General features: G+C 37.8%; 4 protein-coding genes and 1 long non-coding RNA gene across 6 annotated transcripts; 4 read left to right on the forward strand and 1 right to left on the reverse strand.

Moving 5' to 3' along the window:
• The first annotated feature begins 389 nt into the window (after window positions 1-389).
• LOC148692001 (Nucleotide-diphospho-sugar transferase family protein) lies at window positions 390-4,635 on the forward strand. Of its 2 annotated transcripts, none has more exons than XM_088683552.1 (6): window positions 390-670; window positions 767-1,116; window positions 1,409-1,661; window positions 1,748-2,512; window positions 2,641-2,884; window positions 3,049-4,635. In XM_088683552.1, exons 1-6 carry the CDS (start codon window positions 431-433, stop codon window positions 3,483-3,485), a joined length of 2,289 nt encoding a protein of 762 aa, XP_088539678.1. In that variant the 5' UTR covers window positions 390-430; the 3' UTR covers window positions 3,486-4,635. The 2 variants fall into 2 exon arrangements, with proteins under 2 accessions (XP_088539678.1, XP_088539677.1); XM_088683551.1 differs by having other exon boundaries at window positions 395-670; window positions 1,742-2,512.
• On the forward strand, window positions 3,780-4,635 carry LOC137736523 (uncharacterized). The gene has a single exon (XM_068475782.2). The coding sequence runs from the start codon at window positions 3,780-3,782 to the stop codon at window positions 4,416-4,418; it is 639 nt and encodes a 212-aa protein (XP_068331883.2). The 3' UTR covers window positions 4,419-4,635.
• A 174-nt stretch (window positions 4,636-4,809) lies between these two features.
• On the reverse strand, window positions 4,810-8,394 carry LOC137736876 (inorganic phosphate transporter 2-1, chloroplastic). Its single transcript, XM_068476180.2, has 3 exons — window positions 7,225-8,394; window positions 5,971-6,162; window positions 4,810-5,746 (listed from the first exon to the last, which is right to left on the reverse strand). Exons 1-3 carry the CDS (start codon window positions 7,978-7,980, stop codon window positions 4,922-4,924), a joined length of 1,773 nt encoding a protein of 590 aa, XP_068332281.2. The 5' UTR covers window positions 7,981-8,394; the 3' UTR covers window positions 4,810-4,921.
• Window positions 8,395-16,986: 8,592 nt separating this feature from the next.
• On the forward strand, window positions 16,987-18,121 carry LOC137736942 (uncharacterized). Its single transcript, XM_068476268.2, has 2 exons — window positions 16,987-17,257; window positions 17,345-18,121. The coding sequence occupies exons 1-2, from the start codon at window positions 17,101-17,103 to the stop codon at window positions 17,884-17,886; spliced, it is 699 nt and encodes a 232-aa protein (XP_068332369.2). The 5' UTR covers window positions 16,987-17,100; the 3' UTR covers window positions 17,887-18,121.
• A 235-nt stretch (window positions 18,122-18,356) lies between these two features.
• Window positions 18,357-18,816, forward strand: LOC148692002 (uncharacterized). Its single transcript, XR_015954922.1, has 2 exons — window positions 18,357-18,495; window positions 18,602-18,816. It is a non-coding gene; the product is annotated as an uncharacterized LOC148692002 (long non-coding RNA).
• Window positions 18,817-25,694: the final 6,878 nt, after the last annotated feature.

Raw genomic sequence — 25,694 nt, forward strand, 5'->3', positions numbered from 1 at the left:
ACACTAACAAATCAATCTTGATACTATTCATTTTATCTTTATTGTTAAAATTTAAAGTTTTCAAGTATTTTTTATTAGTTTTTCATTAAATTTAAGATCATCCGGTCATATTTATATCAATTGAATCACTCATCTTTAATTGATTCTTGCCACGATAATTTTAAGTGACAAATAAAAAAGTGAACGGTTTTAATTATACCACGTATGCATCTAAAAATTCGTTAACAACAATTGGGTTGACGTGCCGCGTGCGTAATAAATATTGTCACAAAAAATGAAATGAAGCGAAACGACGCCGCAGGCTTTGGGGGCCTGATATCGTTGACTCTGATGACTTCCAGATTCAAAGAAGCACATCAAAATCAAATGGAGAAAAAGGTGGCTTAGATTGGAATCTGACGTGCGGAATACGACAAGTCGCACAACTCACATGGATCCCGCACGGTCTTTGTCCTTGGTGCGAGCGACGCCGCCTGCCCGCCTGGTGCGTTCGTTACTCTCCCACCTCTCCCCTCTCTCTCTCTCCTCTTCTTCTTCTTCTTCTGTTAAAGTTCCATACTCTCTCTCTCTCTCTCTCTACATTTATATTCAGCTCAGCTCGCTATTCATACAAGCAAAACAAAATCATCATTTTCTTACGTTGTTGTCGACAACTCCACGTCGAATGAAGGTCACAAACTCCCCTGCTTCTTATAATTCTCTCTGCCATTGTTTCACAAACAAAAACATCAAATTTTGTTCTTGTTTTCGTTTTTGGGTTTTGCAGGCATTTCAAGCTGGAGTAGGGACTTTATGGTCGATTTGGCTAACTGGGTTGGCGCTAATTGCCCTCTCCCTGTATGCCACTCAATATTTTCCTTCCCTTAAGGATCAGATCATGAGGCCCCAGCTCGGTCAACGGGCTGGCGGCGGTTTGGACACACCCAGGATTACTATATTCTCGGCGCCTGCGCCTTTTGCTGGTTCTGTTGGGGGTAGGCAGAGTTTGGCTGTTCGATCGTGGCTTGCATTGTCTCCACAGATCACAGTTGTGCTCTTCAGCAGCGACCCTTCTGTTGTTTCCTTTGCCGGAGCGTTTGGTTTGCGGGTTTTGGTCGATCCTAACATCGATTTCACGTAAGCCTGTTACTTTTTCATTAATTTCTTGCTCTTTACTTTATTCAAATAAAACCCATTTAGTTGAACATAAATGTTTGTAGTGAATTTCTGATGATTGAATAAATAAAGGAAGGAAAAAAAATCGAAATGGTCATCGAACGTGCCTGTATATAAGGCGGTTTACTCCAAAAGATGGATTTTGATGACTAGTTCAGGCTTCAGGAAATCCTCGATGAGTAATGTAGTTGGAGCTAGAACGGGCGTATATTTATTGCCATCTGATATGTGTCTGTAATCTGTGTCGGTCTAGGTTCCTCGGTACACCATTTTTTCATTCGATGATGGCAAGATCACAGTCCTTTTCAACAGACATTTCTGTTCTGGTTGATCCTGAAACCATTGTTTTACCTGACTTCATTTCCACCCTGAACTATGCTTACACACTTGACCGAGATTGGCTTCTAGTTGCTTCATCACGAAATGCGTCCTACTTCCCATTCTACTTGGACGAGGATGGAAAAAATTGGCAAAGAGAGGGTGGCGAATTGATGGGAACACAAGAGGTATGAAGTAACTTATTCCGGTCTGATATTTGATCGACAATTCAGGACAACTCCATTAATATTGTGCTCTCTTCCATCAGTTGCAGGAGATTTTTGGTCAGAGTTGGCAATGGACTCCTTGCGAAGGGAAGTTGCTTATGGCATGGAATAACGGAGATACGCCACTACATTCAGGGGTCCTTCCTCCTTTCTTATACGGTAGAGGGGTGCACAACAGTTGGATCGTTCATGAGGCCTTGTCGTCTGAACTGAGGTTTGTATTTGATACCAGTTGGACAGTCTCAAGCTGCTATCTGATTGATCAGGACCGTCAGATTAACCGCCCTGTTGGAGCTTCCAATGCTTCAAATCTTGAAAGAAGCTGGGAATATGCTGGAAATTCTCACCTTGGGGCACTATATGGATCATTGTCTCATCATGAAACTAACTATTCTAGCCTAGCAAAGCTTTTGAAGTGTGATGGGCAATATACTTTCGTAAACACAGCAGAAAACATTGTTTGTCCAATGGAATACCAAAGTGCAGGGGGATTACGAAAAGGAAGGATATTGCGTTCCTGGTGGAAGAAGAAAACTTTGGGTTTGGTTGACGGTGTTAAATCACTAGGCTGGTTGTCAGATTGCAATCTGATGGTTCCACTAAAGCGTTCGAAACTATTAGACCTTCCGTTCTCCTTGGAGACACTACTACCATTAAATGCAGACAAAAATAACACAATTGTGCTTGCTGCTGGTGGATATAGTTACAAGGACATGCTCATGAGCTGGGTGTGCAGATTGCGCCAACTGCAGATCACAAATTTTATCATTTGTGCCCTCGACAAGGAAATATATGAGTTTGCTGTCTTGCAGGTATCTTTATATTTATTTTGTGAAATTTCGGTAAATGGAAATTCAATGTTGAAGCTAGTCTGTATTGTAGATTGATCTCCACATCAAATGTGTTGTAGTTTTGATTGTCTATTTTGTATTATTGTTAGGGCCTCCCTGTTTTCAGGGATCCATTAGCTCCGAGTGAGATCAGCAGCGACTGCCACTTTGGAACAAAATGCTTTCAGAAGGTGACCAAAGTGAAGTCCCGAATGGTTTTGAAGATACTGACGCTGGGTTACAACGTGCTTCTTAGCGACGTGGATGTTTATTGGTTTGGAAATCCGCTGCCATTGCTCTACTCCTTTGGCCCTGCTATTCTTGCAGCACAGTCCGATGAATTCAACAAAACAGGTAGTCTTTTTTTTTTTATGTTATATAATCACTCAGCATGGAGGAGAAAAAAAATGATAGATTTCCCTTGATGTTTGGAATATAACCGGATAAATGTTCTGTGCGACTGCTTAGCTATTAAATCGAGCAACCTAAAACCCCTATGTGGTATTTTCTGTATCAAGGACCAATCAACGTACCTAGGCGCTTGAACTCTGGCTTTTACTTTGCCCGTTCTGATAGTTCAACAATCAATGCTATGAGGAAGGTGGTGGCACATGCAGCAACTTCGGGTCTATCTGAGCAGCCAAGCTTCTACGACACGCTATGTGGAGAAGGGGGTTCCAATCGTGTGGGTGACGATAGATGCTTGGAACCTGAAACAAATCTGACTGTCCATTTCTTGGATAGAGATCTCTTCCCAAATGGTGCATATCTGGAGCTGTGGCAGAGGAAAAACGTGAGGGCAGCCTGTGCAAAGCGGGGTTGTTTAGTTCTCCATAACAACTGGATCAGCGGGAGACTGAAGAAGTTAGAAAGGCAGGTTTTATCAGGCCTGTGGGAATATGATACCAGCACAAGGATGTGCCGGCACGAGTTCAACTTAGTAAACAAAGTTTGAGTCCTAATTGGTGGTTTATTATATTCATTAGCATCTGATTTGGTTTTCAACTTTTCACATCCGACAGTGACAACAAAATTGTTCCTCATATTTTACAACTATGGGAGCCTTGGTTTCATCACAGCTTCTTGTGGAAGAGAATATTATATGAAGGAAAGCCGGCCACGAAAAACCAGAAACCAGGAACTATGCAGTGTGGCCAATGCTCAATAATATCAAGGCAATATAATGCTCACACTTTCCACATATGGACCATGCTAAAGCGTTTTGATCGGGCTACTTTTAACTGCAGCTATGCTGAAGTGGTGCCTCCAGTTGTTAGGCCTAGCCCGGAATCCTGGCAGAAATCAGTTGACAGGACCTTCCGTGGATGACAAATCCAAAAGAAAGGAAGTAGATGCTGCTTCCATATCATTAGACTTGAGCATGCAGTCGAAGGATATTTTCGTGAGGATAGTTCATGCAGGCGGTCGAGAGGAGCTGTACCAGAATGTAGTTCCTGCATCTCAGTTGATGGAAAAGTATCCTGGTTTGTGCGTCGCCCGCCCAGAAGTGTTCAAAAATCCGCATGAGGCCGTTTTACGGCCAGATGAGATTCTGTTGATTGGTAACAAGTATTATATGATCCCATGTACGACAGCGCAGAAAATTAAGAAAAAACACCAAAAGAAATTGCAGGCCAAAGAAGCTGCTGAAGGAAAGGATGAGGCTCCGGATGGGAAGATCACCGTGGATTCAGGAGGTTCCGACACAGATGATTCTGTTTGCTCCGATAAAGAATATTATGTCTCCAAGGAAAGATGGTCAAAATGTTTACAGAGAAAAGGTTTCAGAGGAAAGAAGCCTTTTGTTCCCCCACTTCCGAGGACAAGATCATGTAGAGGAATAAATTGGGAGCCAAGTCTCACTTCTGTGCAAGAGCTTTCTCCATGATTTTCTGTATGCTGTTAACCTGGCGTTCGGATTCTGCTGCGTGGTTATATTGCTACTGCAAGTATGTTTTTGGTTCCATGAAAATTCTGAGAGAGATTTATCAAAAAATTTATACAACGTAATAAGTAATGTACCGTTTTTCCAGCAATATATTCTATTTTCTATATCAGACTACTCGTGTACGATAATCGATAATCATAGCAGTTTATTTGAACAATTTTCCACTGTCAGATTCGTTGAATATATTGATGTTTCCCTGGAAATAGAAGATCAGTTTTGTCACAAGAGATTTTGTAGGTAGATTCAGCCGCAAAGAACATACATGTCTTTAATAATTCTTAAACTGAAACAGAAGAAACGCCCGATGAAAGAAATTTGAGAATAAAAAGGCTTTGAGAACAAGCAGGATCATTAGTTCGATAAATCAAATTAGGAAAAGAAGTGATTGTTTTTAATTAATGACTTACATTAGATGTCCATCACTTAAATCTTCAAATGTAGACTCATAAAATATAAGACAAAAACTTGGTAAAGATCCATGTGTATAAAACTGAAAAGAAAGCACCAGCAGGAATTGTCACAGCCCAAGAAGCCACAATTTCCCTCACAGTTTCTGCTCTAACTCTATTAAGCCCCCTTGCAAATCCCACCCCCATGACTGCGCCCACCAGAGTATGCGTGGCGGAGATTGGCAGTCCCAGCTTTGAAGCAAATAGAACCACCGAGGCTGCTGCAAACTCAGCCGCAAATCCTCTCGTTGGTGTCAGTTCTGTAATCTTCTTCCCGATCGTTGCTATCACTCTGTACCCCCACATTGTGAGACCCGCTACAATTCCGAATCCTCCCCATGCCAGAACATCATTCGGAATAACAATCTCCGGACCACTAGCGCAGCCATGAAGAATAGATAATGCACCAGCCAAAGGACCTATTGCGTTTGAAACATCATTCCCGCCATGAGCAAATGCCATGAAGCAGGCTGAGAGGACTTGCATGTATCCGAAAACTCCATATACTATTTCCAACTGTGTACCGGTTGGACCTGCAATATCAGAAAGAAACCCGATATTTTTTTGCTGGATGGTACCCTCCGTTTGCTCTGCTTCCGATGACATGGACTTGACGAGGAGATGACCTAGCTGCCTATGGATTATTCTGTACACGAGGACCGCACCTGCAACTCCACATGCTAGAGCCTTGGCGAGAGCCAAAGGCAAGCTTTTTCCAAGAGGAAAGACTGCGAATGAGATTCCAGTTACGCCGACTAGTACAGCAATTGGTGCTGCTGCAGCCGCAGCTTGTCCTGGATTTGGAGCGCTGTACACATACTGAAAGGAATAGAGAACAATAAGGGTTGTAAGAAGTAAGAACTAAGCATTGTATTCGCAAATTCAAACAGAAAATCAGGTCCTAAGCAACATTCAGTCACGTCGATAGAAGAGAACAAAGTCGAAGAAAATTGAGTAGAAGTGACGTTTTCTCAATCTTTCATTAAAACAAGACGTCCTGCACAGAATCGGTTTAGTTGCATCTCCAAAGAAGTAGAACATACCCTACGAATGAATTTGTACACAAGAAAGGACACCAGTGCTCCGATGAACGGTGAGATCACCCACGACGAAATCACCCTCGCCAACGAACTCCAGAAGACAGCACCTGGGCCGCCGTAGACAAGTCCGAATCCGACCATGGATCCAACTATACAGTGCGTTGTCGAGACCGGCCAGCCATAAGATGATGCAACCTGACTAGCAGAAAACAATCACTCGTGGATGGAATGGCAACGTAGCACATAAACTTATGAAACGAATAATAAATCGTGCACAACTAGGCTAACTCTTGAATTTCATGTCTCCCAAGAGGATATGAGATTAGTACCAAGTCCACCAAAGGTTCTTGTAACTATCTCCCCTTTTGTCTCATGGAAATTTTAGTATTTAATCCCATAAGTTGGGAAATGAAGAGAAGGAATTTTGAAAACAATAAAGACACCGACATGCTAACTCCCCTAAGTTGTAGACTGCGTTTCATTTTACCCTCTGAACTTTCAATTTAGTTTTCAGCCCTCTAAATTTTCACGCCAATGTCCCGCTAACTATCAATTTTGTTACAATGTTAAGTCATCTTCTCTTTCTCTCAACTCAATAGCACATGTGAATTAGTTGACTATGTAGTTCTGTTTATTTTATTTCTTTCAACTATTGTTTTTCATCCCATGCAAGTGAATTTTAGGGGCATGTACGTCCACAAAATGCTTTTATTAAGTGAACAAATAATTATATGAAAATTCTGATAATCGAGTTGTGACATAAAATTAAGAGGAATAGGAAAACTTATACATTTGCAGTAATTCAAATCTAACGTCGGGGGAGATTGACACGAATTGGAAGTATAGAGAGGCTCAAAACGAAATTGAAAACTTAGGCAACACGGTCGTTAAGGAGAAAATTTTCATTGTGACCGGTACATGAATGATACATTACATGTTTTTATAGAAATTGTGAGAAATTTTATATTTTAAGTTATTAACTTTTTAACACACATATCTCACTATTTATATAATGACTCGTGATGTATCATTCGTTTACTGATCACACTGAAAAAATCCCTCTTCCACTTTAGAGGCATTTCAAAAAAAATTATTTTGTTTTCCAATAAAACATCATGCAATCAAAAAAAAAATTTGACGAAAAGCTCATGATACTATTTATTTTAACGAAAAATCACATTAGTGTATGATACTATTTATTTTAACGAAAAATCACATTTTTCCACTGATGAAAACATAAGATTAACACAAATATACCTGCAACCAAGTACCAGCAGCAGCAAGAGAGCCAAGTAGACCAGCAAAAAGCAGAGTATCCTTCCCCTGAAACACATTTGCCACAAGAATTCCCTTTTGCATTGTGCTCGTCACGTGAGTCCCCATCAGAAACGCCCCCGAGAATTCCAACACCGCCGCCGTCAGCACCGCCTGCCGCAGCGACAGCGCTCCCGAACCCACCGAAGTCCCCATGGCATTGGCCACGTCGTTGGCTCCGATGTTCCACGCCATGTAAAACCCGAATAGCAGAGTAGCATAAGACAGCATCTTGGTCTTCAAGGTCAGCCCTTGCCCCAGAGACTTCATGAAAAACGGAAGGCTCAGAGCCGCAAACGCTATGCAGATGGAAATGGCGGAGGCCGTGCTGGAAGATATGTGGAAGGCCTGCGCCATTCCCGGCGACTCAGCTTGCTCCCCTGTTTCTGCGATTTCGTGATGTTGTTCGGCTTTGACATCTTGGTTTTGTTCTTCGTTTTTGCCTTCGGCATCGGCGAAAGAGGATAAACTGGCAAAGGGTTGTGAGAGTTTGGAGTTGTTGAGCCCCAGAGTGGGGAGAAAAGACTTGGGCAGTGGTGTTTGGGAGCTGAGAAAGTTTGTGCCCTTCTTGGGAAAGTGGGGTTCTGTTGGGAGGAAAATAGAGCGGTGCTTTGGGAGGTAGAGGTGAGGATTGTGGAGGAGGAATGCTTCTGGTCTGGATGTGGTTCTTACAGAAGATAGGCAGTAAGAAGGAATCATGTCTTAGGTGGAGAGAGATGGCAGCGGCTGAGAGGGGAGGAGGAGGAAGAAAGAGGGTTGAGAATCCAGAGGGAATTATTCAGGTAGATTCTTGGCCACTGGCCATGGAATTTGGTGAGGGAGAGGAGGAGAATGCATTTTTTTGATTTGGATATGATTATTATTTTTTGTTTTAAATTTTTTTGGTGGAAAGAAAGGGAGGTGGGAGTGGATTTGGCAGCTCCTTGGTTCGATTGGAACGAGTGGTGGGCGTGTTTCTTGAGGGACTTCTCACCATTCATTCATATATTCTATTGGTCAAATATTCAGAAAAATTGAGATTACGAAAAAAGGAGGAGAAAAAAGAGAGAATATTTCAAGCACCATATCCAAAAGAGATGATCCTGATGATTTTTATTGTGTGTTGTGACTTGTGAGGATTTTATTGTGAGGAATGATTATATAGAATGTGTTCTTTATTGTGGCATTCTATTTCAGTAAAATAATTAAATGTGCAAGTTTTTTAATATATGAAGTTGTGTTATTAGATCAGATCGTCACGTGACAATCAACCTGTTCTCTGTGAGTTGCAAATGATGCTTTACTGCAGTATCGAAAAGTAATCATGTCTAAGCACCAAAGTGTGGGTTCAATCTCCATCAATCTCCCTCCCACTTAACAACTAACAATTTAACCCCAAAACGCTATCATTTGGGAAAACAACTCGTTCTATATAATTTGTTATCCTCTACATGACATAATGAGGTAGAGTGGTGGGGAATTGATCAGCTGTAATAGTTTCTATACCTTCTAACGAGTAAAGGCTAAGTAAAATTAAATTAAGACAAATAGAATAATTTTTCATCCAAAAAGTGAGCTTCTAACTTTATGTTAAACGAATAAATGAATATCAACTCACCATCGATAGCTTTTAAAAACATAATAATCTTCAACTTTAAGATAGGTGTGGCCATCATATCTAAGCGCCGCCGAAAAGTTCATTTTGGGTTAAACCAACTTGGTTTTCGATTTTACCATTAAAAAACCAAACCTGATATATTATGCACCAAACTCAACTCATCTGAACCAACATATCTCATTTTACAAATACCAAGCACATCATCCATAAGAGCAGATGTAATCCAAGAAGAAGGACCATGGAAAACAAGGTTTGCCAAAGCACAATTGAAACTCTAGTTCCCCATCTGATCAGCAACACAATTTCGCGCCCCGATAAACATGTGTATTTTGGCATGTACACTAGAGAAGCACTCGTTAAAGTAGTACATGCTAAATTTCTATTAATTAGCCAAGATGAAATGCTATTCATTTTTCCTAGGCTGAACCCATGATTAGTTAGGCCTCCAAACAACTGACAGCTCCAGCCCAATAGCTCCCCAATTGTGCAGGGCGGGAATAGACCCAACGTTAAATAATTTCTTTCCTTGACATAACGATATTTTCTTTAAAGGTAAAGAGTTTGGGCCAAGCCATACTCCAAGTGAGTTCAAGAGTGCGTTTGTTGCACCGGATTATCTTGAACTGAACTAACTTCAGAGACTAAGCTGGACTGGCTTAAACTAAACTAAGCTGGATTAACTTAGTAAAGCGTTTGGTGCAGTGTCGGACTAAGAAGTATGATAGAAAATTTTCAACATGCAATTCACAAATCCGACACCAAATTAGCACAAACGACTCAAATTGGGCCCAAACAAGGACTCTTTCTTCTTCTTCTTCTTCGCTGGAAATTACAAGCAGGGACTCTTTCTTCTTCTTCTTCGTTGGAAATTACAAGCAGCAACAGCCAATTGCAATTTTCTTCCCACAATCCCAAACAAATTTCCTACATAATCTGCTTCTTCAATTGTGAGAAAATCGCAATTTTCTCCCTAATCTAATCCCCAAATTTGAGTTAACTCTTGATGCTTGACCAGAAAATTCTAAAACTTGACAAGAAATGTAGATCCAAATTTTCTATTTTCCTAATGAAAATTTGGGATAAATTGCGAATTAGATTTAAGAAATTGAAAATTGGAGACAGTGATGGATGAACCCAGTCGTTGAAAATCAAGGTCGAGGTCGATGCCGTCAAAAATTGGAGACAGAGATGGATGAACCCAGCCGTCAAAAATCGAGGTCGAGGTCGATCTCGTAAAAAATTGGAGACAAAGATGGATGAACCCAGCCGTTGAAAATTTTCTATCTTCCAAGTTCCAACTTTCATTGAAGCCCATGCCGTCGAAAATCGAGGTCAATGAACCCAAGGCAACGAAACAGACGAAGGTGATAAAGGATGCAGCGAGAGTGGACGAAGGCAAGAGAGGACAATGGAAGGTTTTAGCTAGCCTCGTGGGTTTCGGGGTCTCTCGTTAAGACCAACTAGTGAAGCTGTTTGTGAAAGTGAGTCCCACCTAGTGCCATTATTGTTAGTCCCGCAAGCCACCAAACACAAGACTACATTAATACTTAATCCAATCCAGTAAAGGCTAAGAAGGGCAAACAAACGCCCCCTAAGTTTTTAGTGTCGTACTCGTATCTTATATCTATGAGAATCAAATATCAAACCTTTTTTTTTTTTTTAAATAACAAAAAAATTTACTTCTATATTATAGTATTACGTGGTTAAGTACAATATAATTTTACACGTACTCACACAGTACTGAGTACTGTGACATACCAAGTATACTGTATACTGGACAATTAGGTGCAATTGCTTTGTAGCTCAATTTATTAAGAACGTAGTCTCTTGCATCGGAGATCTCATGTTCAATTTTCCTTCTCCATAATTTAGATTAAAAAAAAAAAAAAAAAAAAAAAAGTGATTTAAAAACAATATTGGATAATTAGGTCGGTCTCTTGGGTTAAAAAAGGTCGGGAATGCCAATCATTATAGAGCTTCCTAGACATTGGACGGTTTTCAACCCTTTATGGCTTATGCTATTATCATCGAACACTTTTTTCTACTCCTTTTTCCAACTTCAAACTTCAAAGATGTAGTTTTCTCTACGAAACTAGATTCCTTGCCGACCTCGACTTGCATATACTCCCAACGCTTTTACATTGTATAGAAGATGGTATCAAAATTAGAGTGCTCAACCTAAAAGTAATATTTTGTAGGCCACGACGAAATCATGATTCCCGCGGACCTCTCACAAAGCTATCTAAGATTTTTTATTTTTTTATTTTTTTTATTTTTAGTTTTTTGAACTTACGATGCATATCAAAAGATCATATAGATTGACTCTCTAAATGCAAACAATCAAGCAGAACTTTATTTGTATAGAGTTTAAAGTTTAGGATGAAAACTCAATATCGTTATACACTACTCATGTAACAAAAATTAGTCTGGTTGATTTTTTGCATCTTCTCTAATTTGGGATAACATATCATTAGTTGTATACAACCATGTGTTTATCTCTCGTTACATAATTAGGATCCATAGTTGTACACGATCGACGATGGGCACCTAAGAATCTCTCCCCACGTGACCCTTGGAATCTTGGTCCATTTGTACACCAATTAACTTCTCAAAATCTAATCAACCATTTAACAAGAAATTAGTCAAGCATATATATTCATTATATACGTTGGTGGAAGAGGTGTCTAATTAGGAGGAGGCAACCTTTCTAGACTTGGATGAACTAGCATAAAACTACTAACCCTAATAAAAATACATGGATTCGAGTCTAATAAAAAAAAAAAGAATAAAGAATAAATCTTTCTGGTAATATACTTTATAATGGAGACATGAGTTTCAACCTTCACATATTCTTCTCTGTGAACTTTGTATCCGTTCAATGCTCTCAATTCAGTGAGTCGCCATGTTCAACCCACAAAGAATCAAAATGTTCAAAAGTCCAATTGGGAGAGGAGGACCATCCACACATTCACTGAACCGTGTGGTCCCCCACTGAGCTCAGAAATTATAAGAAAGTCCCAAAGCTTCAAGACCTAAAGCTCAAGGTCCACTGGGTCCCAATTATCGACGTCCCAGCCGGCAGCCCCCGGCCATCACTTTTACCAATTCCACATCCAAAACCCTCCACAGTGCATGCAGCCAATCCATTCACCATCTGCCACAGTAGGAATCGAACAATATCGAATTCACTCCATACGACCAGACTGGGTACGTGGCACATACGCACGGCAGTCTCAGAGGGAATTTGATAGATTTAATTGTTTATTTTTGCATGCACAGTACTATATATTGATGTACTTTTCATCTCCATACCATATGTGTAGAAGGTAAGGGTTTTTTTTTTTTTTTTTTTTTTTTTTTTTGTCTTTCTATTTATAAAAGAAACACTTATTTGTTGTTCATGTAGCATTCAACAACTCACGTGTATATATGTAAGAAAAAGAAAGTATAAGTGTGTTACATCTTACTAAAACAAGGATTAAGTACTTGACGGTTTAAATTAATTGCGAGCCAATACTGTACTGATTGGTAACTTTAATGTTCTTTTTGCAATACTTGAATGACATGAACTATATTATCATGGATCTCAAACTCGAAAAGTTTAAATTGTTTGGCTACAAGAATATCAGTAAATTAGTAAGAAACAAATCACATCTACTGTAAGTTTATACAAAAATACTTGTACTATGCTTAGAAGAGAAATTTATAAATACTAAAGTACTTTAACTCAATTCCTTTTAAATATGTATTAAACGAAGACTAGCAATGAACTACTTAAACTAGAAAAGCTACTACTAAATCAAACACTACAAATGCAGTACTAATGTGTTGCTTCTAGTCGTTGTCAGTCAATCAAGTTTTTAGGGTATTCCTCCTCAATGTGGTCTAACTTTTGTTTAACTTTTACCCTCATCCAAATGCACCACTAAAGATCAAAACTGGCACAAAAAACTTCTTATCTATCCATTTTTATGTTTTAATTGATCTTAATTGTGAAATTCGTATGGTATCAACAGTTTGTATGTTAAAAACTCTACTCATGTGAATCAATTTTAATAGTAAGTTGGTAAGTAGGGTCCAATATGGGTCCTATCCTATTTCAATATGCCGGCACAAAATTGTGTAAGGTGATCATCATTCATCATGCATGTATGGAGACCTCACTTACCAAATTTTTAGGTACATATATATCACACACAACAAAGTTTCCACTGTATATCTGCTCTAATCATTTCATCAGTCACCGTTCTTGTCTAATATTACAGTTTACTGAAGCATAAATTTTCCATCGAGGAGGGTTTAATACTCTCATCACCTTCGAGCTTGGAGATGACACGAGTGACTCACGCTTAGGAATTTGATACAAAACGACAAATGAGGATCCTCCAATTATGTTTGTTTATTATACATTGTGTGGTAAAAAATTATTGTAAAATTTTTATTTAAAATTGAATATAAATAATACATAACAAAAATTAGTCGCACGATATACAATGAACGGACATGATTGGAGAGAGGATCCTCATTCCAAAACGACAACCCACTAGCTATCTTAACACTCCAAGTTGGATGGTGACTTGTTAGGGTTGGACAACGAGGTGTCAGCATCCATTTACAAGTGTCTTCTGTGCATGGGTCCTTGCCAGGCGTAAAAAGAGACTTTGCAGGGTCAGGATTTTTCAATTGTGTTTATATGAATATCCGATCCCAAATATATACCACAAAAGGTAAATAAAAAGTGTGTAACTAACGGAATAAGGAAAAGGTAAAAAGAGCATCACAAAAGAACAGGAAATGCTTATTATTCTCCACAAGGATGTTGCTAAATCCACACCTTCCCACCAGGAGGACTGTATGAGATGCAAAAATGGAATTGCAAGGAGTTGCTTTTCTAGGGCTTTTTATGTCCTCCACTATGTATTTGGGAATTGGGACCTGCTTATACTATATATTAATATTCTAGTGGCTTATGTATGATGCATATATGTGAATAAACCAAGCAAAGTGTATGATTCTCTCGTAAAGGATAAGGAGATAAAGGTGGATATCCTCAGCATTTGAAATAATTATTACAAGACTACTTGCACCACTAGGAATCTCATCAATACACATTGTTTTTAAAGTGTGCGCATTGATGCTTAGACACGGTTCATCCGCGTACGATGTTGTTTAGGCAACAAAACAACACTGAAGAAATTTGAAATTCCATCATAAATAAAAATATGAGAAATAATCAATAGGGAATTGTTATTAACACTCCAAAAATCTCATTTGACACTCCAAACTTTCTATAATTAGAAAGAAAAATACACTTGTGAGGAGTGTAGAATGAGATTTTTGGAATGTTAATAACAGTTCCATAATCAATATCTTATAAGTACATGCAAAAGTCAATTTTCCTGATATGAGATTTATACTCTCGGATATCACTTAATGGTGCTTAATAATAGTCTTCATTTGAACTTTAGATACCAAAATATTAGAATATGGAAGAAGTCAATATGAAACCCACCATTTGGCTCTCACATTTAAGGTCATTTATTTATAAATCACACCTATTCAAAACTTTTCATATTACAATCGCAACCAGACAGGTTTATGCATGCATATTAAATTCTGCAAATACAAAAGAAGGATGACTTCTTATAGGTATAGAGCCAAGTAAAAAGCCTTTACTATTGATTAGAATTTGGAGACAAATAGGATAGAGGGTATAAAGGGTTAGAGGGAAGGTGGGAGATAGGATTTGGTCGATCATGGCTAAAGTAGGACCCCTTGACATGTTCATCTTTTACATAATGACAAAGGATTAGAGGACTTTTAGTTTAATATTATTTAGTGTTGGGAGAAGTTATCCAAAAAGAAGAGATAGAGGTCGATCGGATAAGGAATTCATGACCTTTTGATCAAGTTGTCACTTGTCAATGATGCATGTCTTTTGGATTTGCCATTACTATTTCATAATCCAAGCACTTACTTTGACAGAGATTTTTTTAGTAAATAGCAACTGAAATGTGATGATCGTACGCATGTTATTTGGTTTCCAAATCACTTTACTCTAAACTTCTAGATGATTAAAGACGATGCACGATTCTTTCGAGTCTATAGCGATTGGTTGGTAGAATAATCCAAATTTGATCCAACGTTAACAACTGTTTACAAGGGATGGAATGTGGGCCTATTGTGCATATTAGTTGGCTTACACAATGTTGGAAAATATATATAATGCACCTAACTACCTCATAATTTAATAATTTCGTGCCTAGATGGGAGACCCAAAGATTATTTCGAACAACCTTAATTAATAACGAGGCAGCATTATTTGAGCGTAACACTTCATTTGTTTGGTAATTTTCAGAAAACCACCCCCCTCCTCCTCCTTCCTCCCCCATCCCTTTTCTCAAATATCTTTTGTTTGGGGAAAGAATAGGAAAGGTGGTTTCCTTTTCTCAAATATCTTTTGTTTGTTTATTTATGCAAGTGTATTGTTAGTCTCCAAGAAATTGGTGGGTCGTGGACATCGCAGGACCACATGACCTATCCAACATATATATATGTCAAATTAAAGCGGTGAATTATAGTTATTTTATTATACGATTTCATTCTTCTTCACTTATAAATAAAATTAAATCTCATAATTGATTATCAAATTAGAATCGCTAACCTAATCCCAAATTCTCCACCACATAATATTTTGTATTTATATTTGAAAAACCGATGGGATATAATTGTGAAAGAAGATATATATGCTGCAGTGAGTCATGACTGAGAGCTATTTATTTGTGTGTACATGTCATATGCTGCCATATGTTAGCGGGAACAAAACTTAGCGACGGCATGATCTACCCAAACTCAAGTCGGCTTCTCCCCTAAAAAGTAAAAGCAAAACAGTGTCTGTGGATCCCATATGCCTTTTCCCTACCTTCCCGTTTGCATCAATGATTAATGACTATGAACCTGACTACTTCTATGTATGCATCATGAACGAGTTTAAGCATGAATTTTTTTTTTTTTTCAACAATTCTTTTGAATCTGTATTTTTTATAAATGATAGGAATTATAACACGAAGTTCATTTAAACTACAGAGATGGAGATCCTAACTGAAACGTAGATTATAATACACATTACATAATATAACAACTTAGTTAAATTCATGTCTTCATCTTAACCAATAATAAAGGTCAAACAACGATAAATTTCAGGTACCGTCATGTTCAAAATATGAACTTTTTGGTTGGTATCAAGATAATTATCTTAGAGCTTGTGCGAAAATATTCTTCTTTTGTTCACACACACGATAGTTTCATTTCCTGGTTTTGTAATTAGCTAGCTAGTGGCCATGCTTTGAACATTCTCTTTTCCGGTAATCCTATAGTTTTTTCTTTTTAACAAACAATGATATTAGTAGGTTAAATTATTAAATATCAAAGATAAAAAGTTTGATGAGATCGAACATGTACCAAAATGGACAAATATTATTATTTTTTGCCAATAAAACACCATCTTGTCTAATAATCCAAAGATCAAAAGGAACAATGGAAAGAGAGACGAAAAAAAAAAAAAAAAAAAAAAGAACACAACGACAAACCATTATAATTTGTTTTGAAATAAAATAAGGAGAGAGAGATGGGGAAGTGATACTGCACTTGTAATGTAAGTGATTTATACTTACGAGGAATGAGTTTGTATGTATAGGTATCATTCAACATTTTTTGTCTAAACATAAAGTTTGTAAATTATGTAAATTGTGCCATAAAGGGGAGTTGTTTGTTTCGTTTCTAAACAATAAGGTATCAATTTTTTTTTACATTATTTTCATACCTGATTTAGTTAACATAGAGTTCGTAAATTATTTAACCAGTTGGTCAAGTAACATGTCAATCCTCTTATACTCAAATTTAGACACTCGTTCTCTCAAACGAGAGTAATTTAGAATATCATCTTTGTTGGAAGAAGAAAAGAAGTAAACGTAAAGTTTACAGTTTACTCCGAGTGTAAATCTAATTACCGACGTAAGCTGACCAACCAAATCAATTCTATGTTAGTTTCACTTCCCCTGCTCCTTTCCCTTTGAAGACTCCAAGTCTATAAATAAGGGCCAAAGGGTACCATACATAGGCTTGAGCACACAACTCCAGCCCCATCTTCTAATCACTCTCTCTCTCCTAAGCTATCCTCATCTCCCAGTTAGTAGTCGAAGCAAAATCCTAGTATTAAAATCATGGTCGGACCCTCGCCTGACCTCACCAAGGTTACCATCATCAAATTCCTCTGCAGCTACGGCGGCAAAATCCTCCCCCGTTACCCCGACGGCAAGCTCCGTTACCTTGGCGGCGAAACCCGTGTACTCGCCGTTCCCCGCTCTATTTCCTTTTCCGGTCAGTTTATATATAAATTCCCCCATTTTTTCTAGACTTTTGTTCGGAGGATGTTGTATTGAATTTAGGGGTGTGGTTGTGTAACAGAGCTGTCGTCCAAGCTGACTGAGTTGTGTGGGCCATCCGTGACGGCGGTTAGTCTCCGCTGTCAACTACCCACCGAAGATCTCGACGCCCTCGTGTCCATCAAGTCCGATGAGGATCTCGTTAATCTCATCGAGGAATACGACAGAGCAGCCTCTTCCGCTAATATGAAGATCAGAGCATTCCTCTCACTCATCCCCACCGCCAGGACACCCAAAAGCATTTCATCCCCTTCAACTTCCTCGGCCTCCGCCGCCTCCACGACGTCGTCCTCCGGCAACTCCTCGTCGTCAAATAACTACTTCAGTGCGGCTTCCGGGTCCACCCCAAGATTTCCCATGCCGTCCTCCACTCCCGTTGACCGTTGCCTCCGTCAAATGCCGCCCCAGCCATCCCCGTCAACGGTGCCGTTTCAGAGACCCCCCTCCAAGGTTCCTCACTGTGCTAATATTTACCATGCTCGCCAAGGCCACGGAAGCAACAGACCTGCAAGTACTACCGGTAGTCGTCCCTACCTCGTTCACAACGGCAATCACTGGCAATAGCATCCTTTGCATGGTCGGAGTTCCGGACTACAAAATTACAAATATGCCACGGCCGATTAAAACAAGTTAAATACTACAAAACCCTAAAATTTAAAAACACAAAAAAAACTATATCAGATATATAAAATATCTGATCAATCATGATGTAATTGGAAATATGGAGCTGTAATCGTTCATCAGATGGACTGCTTTTGAATATCCGTGGCGATTAATGAACTTCGGTCTTATTTCGTTTTTTCAGTGTGCACACAAATACATACATGGTGAGTGCTCTTTTTCCTTTGCAATCCTTCCCTTTTTCTCTCTTTTTCATTTTCTTTTTCTTTTGTTCTAGTCTTTCTATAGCCGTTGCTTCTGCACTAGAGTTCTTTCCATGGCTGTTTTCCGTTAGCGTCCCGTTAAACGCCGTTGGGTGTTGTGCATTGCATTGTCGTTAAACGCGTAACCTCTGTTAGGTTTCTGTCAGATTCCTTGTACTTCCGTGACACATAGCGTTTGGTGTGTGATTAGAGTGTCCACCGTGTTTGTTATGTGTCGCTCTAAGCTTTTACGTGGGATAAACAAGCCCCATCCCCATCTGACATGCTGACTCATGTCTCTTCGTTCGTCGTAAATTCCACGTCCTTTTTTCTCTTTTGCAGAAGTAGTTAATCAAGTTTGTAAGTGTTATGTATATCTTTTTATCAATATTTTTAACATCGTGGACGTACTGCAGGTTCATGAAACAAACAGGATGATGTTCTGGAAAACAGCAGAGCGAGTGCGATCGAGATCAATTTCTGAGGGTATATAGAACTGATGAGCTTGCAGCATGTAAGTACTAAGTAGCGCTAATTCTTTTTGCAAATTATACTTCATGAATCGATTATGTTATTTGGAACTAGTTAATCAAGGCAAAGCCATAGCTTTTGGTTAAATTGATTTATATAATCTTCAATCCTTTATGCACAAAAGGTTTTTTCTCGAAATTAAACTTTAATTTATGTTCTGAGATATGTACACGATGTTGTGTTATTACCATATATTTGTACAATTATTTGTATCATCTCTAATAGTGGTAAAGAACACTAACACAAGTAAATTACATTTAAATTAAAGAGATGATATAAATGATAATACAAATACGTAGTATTACTTTTTTTGTACTTATTTTTTTTACATTCCGAGGTTTTGAACCACACTTAGCCTACTCTTACGTACCACCTTAATTATTTACACTAACCGGTAAACTAACTTGGGTGGCTTATTTGAAAGATGTGGAATGCAAGACCCGCGCTTGTTGACGCTCTTGTATTTGTAAGGTCCTACGTTACAATGTTAAGACTAATCATAATATTTAGATACACAAAAATTAACACTATTGAATAAATGTATGTCCTACAATTGTAGGCGAGAACTACATATAGAAGAGAGGGTTAGCAGTATGTCTAGTTTGTGGTTTAAATTGTACTACGTAAGACAACTTTTATCTGAAAATATGTCAACAAGTTTCAATGTTGTGGATCTATAATATTTAAACAGTAGTACTATTTCTACGATCTTACCTGCCCAGATTTTTAAAACTTAAAATCAAGATATTTACACACACATGCCTCTTGGGTTCCTTTCTTCTTTGTTGGCATTTCTAATCTCGGACATCAATATGCTTTGACATATTTAACCTTTACGAAAAATGGAGTTTATGATGGTTATAACGTATGGTCCATACATGCATGACCGCAATGACAAAAACATTTTCTTGACCAGATTCGATCGATGGCTTGCTGCGATTAAATGTGGAAGGCGGTTGAAGTACAGGAGAATTTAAGAGATGAGGTGGACCATGCATGGTGATTTCACATCAAATCAAATAAACATATGATTCCAAATATGCAATAGCGATATAGTTTGGAAGCATCGAGGGACCATTCATTATATATACATACACATTGGGGTATCAAATCACAATTTTTATTTCTTTTTACAAATGAATACCTACAGCTGCATGAGGGAAACAACTCAACAAATATGGATGTAGCAATCCTTCATACATGTCTCTGAGCTAAACCACTAACACTAACGGGAGGAGCCTAAGAAATATGACAGTCATACTTCAAAGAAGGACGAATTTCTGCTAATTTGTCTGCAACATAGTTTCCTTCCCTATAATTGTCCTGGATCCTACATTTATCATCATGCATTAAAGATTTACAAGAACTTATCAAATATTAGTACCCAAATGTTTATTGAACGTGGAATAAAATGGGACTGAACCATAAAAATACACATTTGTCACATAGATGCCAGCTGGATATTGTATGTAACCTAGCTACACTGGTTCACGATGCTGCACGTAATTAGTTTAAATTCCAGTATTTGTAAACTATATAATACAGGAAGAATGATGACAGCTGATGGAATGACTTTTTATTGATAAAGAAGGCTCTCCAGTCCACTCCACTCACGTAGCATTCAGGGGATTAGATTCCCCGGCCCCTCTCACCAAAAACATAAAAAAAAAAATTATGAGTTCCATTTATATTTGGAGAATCTTGAGATATAAGATTTGAAAAATGTAATTATATGTCGGAAGCTTAATAAATAAATTCTAACTTAATTATATGAAACAACTACGTTTTAATTGCATCGACATTTTTTGGTAATAAAACTAAACATCCATTAAGTTATATAGATAATTAAGTTGTAATTATTAACTACATTGTAAAAGATGAAGAATTGGCACAAAAGAAGATGAAGATGATAGAGAGAAACAGAAGAGATTGTAAAAGAAAATGATTATCTGTTACAATAGTCTAGCTATATATCCATAATCTAACACACTTAACAACCTAACAAACTTCTAACAGAGCTAACAACTCAATACATTAAATGATGCCATCTGTCCATTGCATCCAACATACCAAATGACGACACATGTCACTTAATGGTAATAATGTCTGTTTGACTGGTATTGGTCAGGTGGCCGAATCAGAAATATTGTTGACATAAAGATACCTTGTAATCTAACTTATTTATTTGCTTAGGCAAAGTGCCAGACAAATCTAAAAGTGTTGTGAATAATATGTGGATGGCTCACATGAATTGTTTGTTACTATTTATGCACAATATTTTTACTATTCATATGAGGAAAATTTGTAAAATGAATAGTATTCTCTTTGCTTATAAAACGAATGAGGATATAGAAGCCAGAGAGGCTCACATAAGAGGAAGAGAGAAAAGAGAAGAAGAGGATGAGAGAAAAGAGAGGAAGAGGAGAGGGAATAATAGAGAGAGTTATTTTGTACTCTTATTATTCTAAATTATAATAGAAGCACCATTGCTACTCTGAGGACGTACTCTAGTCACACTGACTGTAGAGGAACCTCGTAAATTTTGTGTCTTATTTTATTTATTTCACTGCACACACCATCGATTTTACAACATGTTATCAGCACGAGAAGCTCTCATGTTAGTGGAAAGTATAACGCCATAAATTCGGACAAACAAAGGTACAACAAAACAAGTAAAGGTATGTCCATTTTTTCGTCTCTCCCACCGCTCCAAAAGCACCCCACCGAATTCCGGTGAGAATTGAAATTTACAACGACCAGTAGTCATCACGAGATAAGAAAACTCCTACCTGACAACTGGTTTCCAAAGATCCAGAAGTATCTCATCAAACTTGGAAACCCATATCGTGTCATTTTCGACGGATCTCGAGAACTCCTATGAATACTCGGTTGTCTAAGATAGTGATGGCAGCACTGACTCCACATAGGCCTCCCTCTCTTGTACCTCCATCAACCCCGATGTCATCTATGTTCTTGTATGGAAGTTCTTGCTTCGCGATGCCATGTTCTCTAGACCATGCAAGGAAAATTGAAGAAAACACGGGGATGGGAAATGGTATTCCTTATTTGGCCTCTCCCATGCAAAAAGTAACAGTCTGTGGGTTTTTGCAGAAAGAAAAATGGGCAAAAGCAATAGAATGATGCATCAAAACATTTTGAAAAAGCATTAGACAAAATAATAAAATAAAAGGAAAAATGATCGTGCGTCTAACACCATGTAAAAACTAAGAAAAAAAAAAACAAAGGTTTTTTGGATTGTTGCATCATGTGAATGAATAAGAAATAATAATAATAATAATAATAAAAATAAAAAAAAGATAAAGGCTTTTGGATGGTGTTGTTCCATCTGAAAAGAAAGAAGAAAAATATATACATATTTATTTATGTGAATGGTGTTGGTTTAAAACACTTTCACAAGTTTTATTTACTTTAAAGCAATTTATTTATCATGGACGGTTTTACCGCCTACTGCTTTAAGTTTTGATTTATGTGAATGGTGCTGAATAAAAGCCCTTGTCACAAGCTTTATTTACTTAAATGCAATTTATTTCCTATGGCTGGAATTACCGCATATTGCTTTAATTTATTTATTGTACTTATCTTTTGTTACGATGAGTATATACAAGACCTGAAGTTCCTTGATCAGATCAGAACCTGCAGTTTCTTGATCCTCATCATATAAAAATGATTGGACCTGAAGTTCCATCATGCAAAAAGATCGGGCATGAAGTCCGTAGATCCTCAAGATCAGGACATGAAGTTCATTGATGAGTACCTTAAGTTTGAAGAGCCAAAGTGCCACAATTTAATTGCAATAAAAGCCATTAGAGTCTCAGTATACAGATTATTAAATAAGGACCAGAAGTTCCTCATGTTCATACTCAAAATGGTTTGGCAGAAGTATTTATTAAGCGGATGAAATTGATTACCGGCGCTCTGCTAATGAAAATGAAATTGCCAAGTTTCTACATAGGGACATGTCATTTTACATGATGCATTATTAATTCGGTTGAGACATGTTGCCAACCATCAATATTTTTCAATACAACTCGTGTTTGGGCATTAACCAAACATTACACATCTACGAGTTTTTGGTTGTATTATCTTTGTGCCTATTTCACTGCCACAACGTACTGAAATGAGGCATCATCGCAGATTAGGCATTGACGTTGAACATCATCTATCATTCAAAATTTGGAACCCTTGATTGAGGATATGTTTACCGCGTGGTTTGCGGATTGTCATTTTGATAAGACAATTTTCCCGCCGTTAGGGGGAGAAAATAACTTCGTTTCAAAAGAACGATGAGAAAATATCATTCCAGAAGAATGATGAGAAAAGACCATTCCAGAAGAACGAAGAGAATTTGTCTTATTTTGATTCATGAAACAATCAATATAAAAACGAAGTGAGAATAATTGAATGATGCAACGAAAGTAATGAATTCACATATACTTGCTGCAAATGTGCCTACAAGAATTAATGTCCCTGTTGGACAATATAATGAGGCAGTAAATGATTTATATGTTGCACGCCTGAAGCGTGGCAAACCTTCAGACTCAAAAGGTTTAGTCATTTGAAAGAAGAATAATATGGCACTACTGAACTATTGCATTCCCGAAGCATAACTGTTGCATGCCAGAAGCATGACAGTCGCTGCATGGATATACGTCCCAGAAAGGATAATCCGCGGATATGGGAATGTTGATGTCTCATGCATGAAGCATGATAGACATATAGGTTCCAATGACTCAACTCCCGGAAGTGGAGATTACAATCCAAGCTCTATAACGCTCAAGAAGAGGTTATGATCTGCATTCTCTAAAGTATGACTGTCTTGGAAGAGACAGTGTAATGCCCTTGAAGAGGCAATGGATATCCAAATATGTAAAAAATAAATAAATAAATAATTTATGCATGTGCATGCACTTGAGAATATGGGATCAAGAATTGATGATAACCAATAGTAATTTTGGTTTCTACAAGTAGCTACTAAATTCATCAATGAGCTGTGTTGATATTGAATCCTGTTCTTTTTCCGTCAACAAAATTATTGGCCAAAAATGGAGAAAGGTAATTCCATTACAATTTTGTAAGAACGTGGAAAAATGGACCTATATACTTGAATACAATACAAATAGCCAAAGGATGTTGAACCTAGAAGGTTACATGTGGGCGTTTGTAATACCATGAAACACACTCATATGATATGACACAAGGTTATAAACAAGTTCATATGAATGGAGAATTATATAAGAAGGGTTATGAGTCGCCCACATCATATCTCCATAAGTAAATCCCTCAAATATACATGGAAGCAAATTGCTCTGTATAAATTCAAAAGGAAAATGTGTCATGAAGTGTAGAAAATCCCTGAAGGATTTAAATTGCTTGAAGTAAGCCCCGGAAAGGTAAAGCATAAAATATGTACTCAATACTAATGGATGATATAAATTGCCTTAGTGAGTACTTTTATTATGGTATTGTTGCAACATACTAAAATCTTTTGCAAGAGTTGATGATATTAAATTGGGACTCCTGAAGAGTCAAGAAAAATTATAAAGTGTTGAGAGAAATATTATCTCGAACTGCAGATTGAACAATATGCCAACACGAATCTTATCCATGATGTTTATGATATTAAAGAATCATATGGATTGAAGATTATGAGTTGAATACTCAAATGATTTAGACACTAATAATGATCATTTATTTTCGTGAGGGTAAAGATAAATTGATATTTGGTCTAGAAGCACCATATCTTAGTGAAGTATATGCTTTATTGTATTTGGCACAATACATTGAATGAAATAAAACTTATATATTGATATCTCGGAGAAATTACAGATATGCGCATACACTTGAGTTAAAACAAACAAACATGATGAAGCCTTCACAAAGGTTGCTCATGTGAAGCCTCAATACTCCGCAATACCCCAAAAGGGGGAGGCACTGGAGATTGATCATGTGGCACCCCAGTACTTGACAAAACACCAGAAGGGGAAGGCATCAGTTGCCTTCGGAATCTAGCAACGAACCTCTGATGATCACTTTGAATCCGACTTTCGGATTCCTGTAGCTAGTCGAGATCTCTTTTCATGCTCGTCGAGTAATTATTTGTAAGCACGTGTAACACTCTATTCTCGTGCTTGAGCCCTCTGATCTCTTGTTTAAGACTTACCACTTCATCCATCAATGATTCAACTTGGTGAGTTCGAGCAAGTAGGCGTTGGCCTATATTGGATACAGAGCCCGCACATTGAACATTGAGAACCAATGAGTCTTGAACGGCCAACTCATCAAACCGTTTTGAAAGGATTCTGTTATCCTTTCGAGTGAGAAGATTCCTAGCTACCATAGTAGCAGTTATGTTATTCTTCATTACAGAGTCCCCAACCGTAAGAGAACCATTAAAAGATAAGAAGGACGGACGCCATATATTATCCTGACGCTACTCGTCTATATCACTCCTAAGACTCAAATCTAAGCAAATGTTAGATGGGCAAACCATTTTCAGAAATGATGAAGGAAAAATGAAGTCAAATAAAATCTCAGAAGTGCAAGAAAGGGAAAATTTCTACAGGCAGCAACTTTTTTAGCATACTTTTGAACACAATTGATGTCTCTATAAAAGAAGAGACAACAGAGCCACTTGTTCAAAGATCGAAGAAGCATCGCTCTCCGAATTTCAAAAATCAGATTTTTAGGATAAAGTTCGTCAACATTTTTCAGATGCAATCACAGCTTTTTCGAACAAAGTTGAAAATGTGTAAATCTTATTGTTCTAATTACACCACAGTTGCTAACAAGAGTAAATGCACATCACCACTACTTGCTATTGAAAAATCTCTATATATGTCGATCTTCGTTCTCCATAATAAGGCAGATTTGCAAGAATACCTAACTCTTCCTTATCTCCGAGAATGCATCTTTAACAAAGCATCTCGAAATACTCAGTTTTCTTCATCTCCGAGAATA

This window comes from Pyrus communis, chromosome 13 (assembly GCF_041283825.1).
Source record: "Pyrus communis isolate YQ-2024b chromosome 13, ASM4128382v1, whole genome shotgun sequence".
In the NCBI taxonomy this organism is placed as follows: domain Eukaryota; kingdom Viridiplantae; phylum Streptophyta; class Magnoliopsida; order Rosales; family Rosaceae; genus Pyrus; species Pyrus communis.

Coding starts and splice junctions, on each gene's coding strand:
- LOC148692001 (XM_088683551.1), top strand. CDS start 431: ATGGATCCCGCACGGTCTTTGTCCTTGGTGCGAGCGACGCCGCCTGCC. Junction 1,117..1,408: donor GATCCTAACATCGATTTCAC/GTAAGCCTGTTA, acceptor GTGTCGGTCTAG/GTTCCTCGGTACACCATTTT. Junction 2,513..2,640: donor ATGAGTTTGCTGTCTTGCAG/GTATCTTTATAT, acceptor TATTATTGTTAG/GGCCTCCCTGTTTTCAGGGA.
- LOC137736876 (XM_068476180.2), bottom strand. CDS start 7,980: ATGATTCCTTCTTACTGCCTATCTTCTGTAAGAACCACATCCAGACCA. Junction 6,163..7,224: donor CTGCTGGTACTTGGTTGCAG/GTATATTTGTGT, acceptor TCTGCTAGTCAG/GTTGCATCATCTTATGGCTG. Junction 5,747..5,970: donor TGTACAAATTCATTCGTAGG/GTATGTTCTACT, acceptor TATTCCTTTCAG/TATGTGTACAGCGCTCCAAA.
- LOC137736942 (XM_068476268.2), top strand. CDS start 17,101: ATGGTCGGACCCTCGCCTGACCTCACCAAGGTTACCATCATCAAATTC. Junction 17,258..17,344: donor CCGCTCTATTTCCTTTTCCG/GTCAGTTTATAT, acceptor GTTGTGTAACAG/AGCTGTCGTCCAAGCTGACT.
- LOC137736523 (XM_068475782.2), top strand. CDS start 3,780: ATGCTGAAGTGGTGCCTCCAGTTGTTAGGCCTAGCCCGGAATCCTGGC.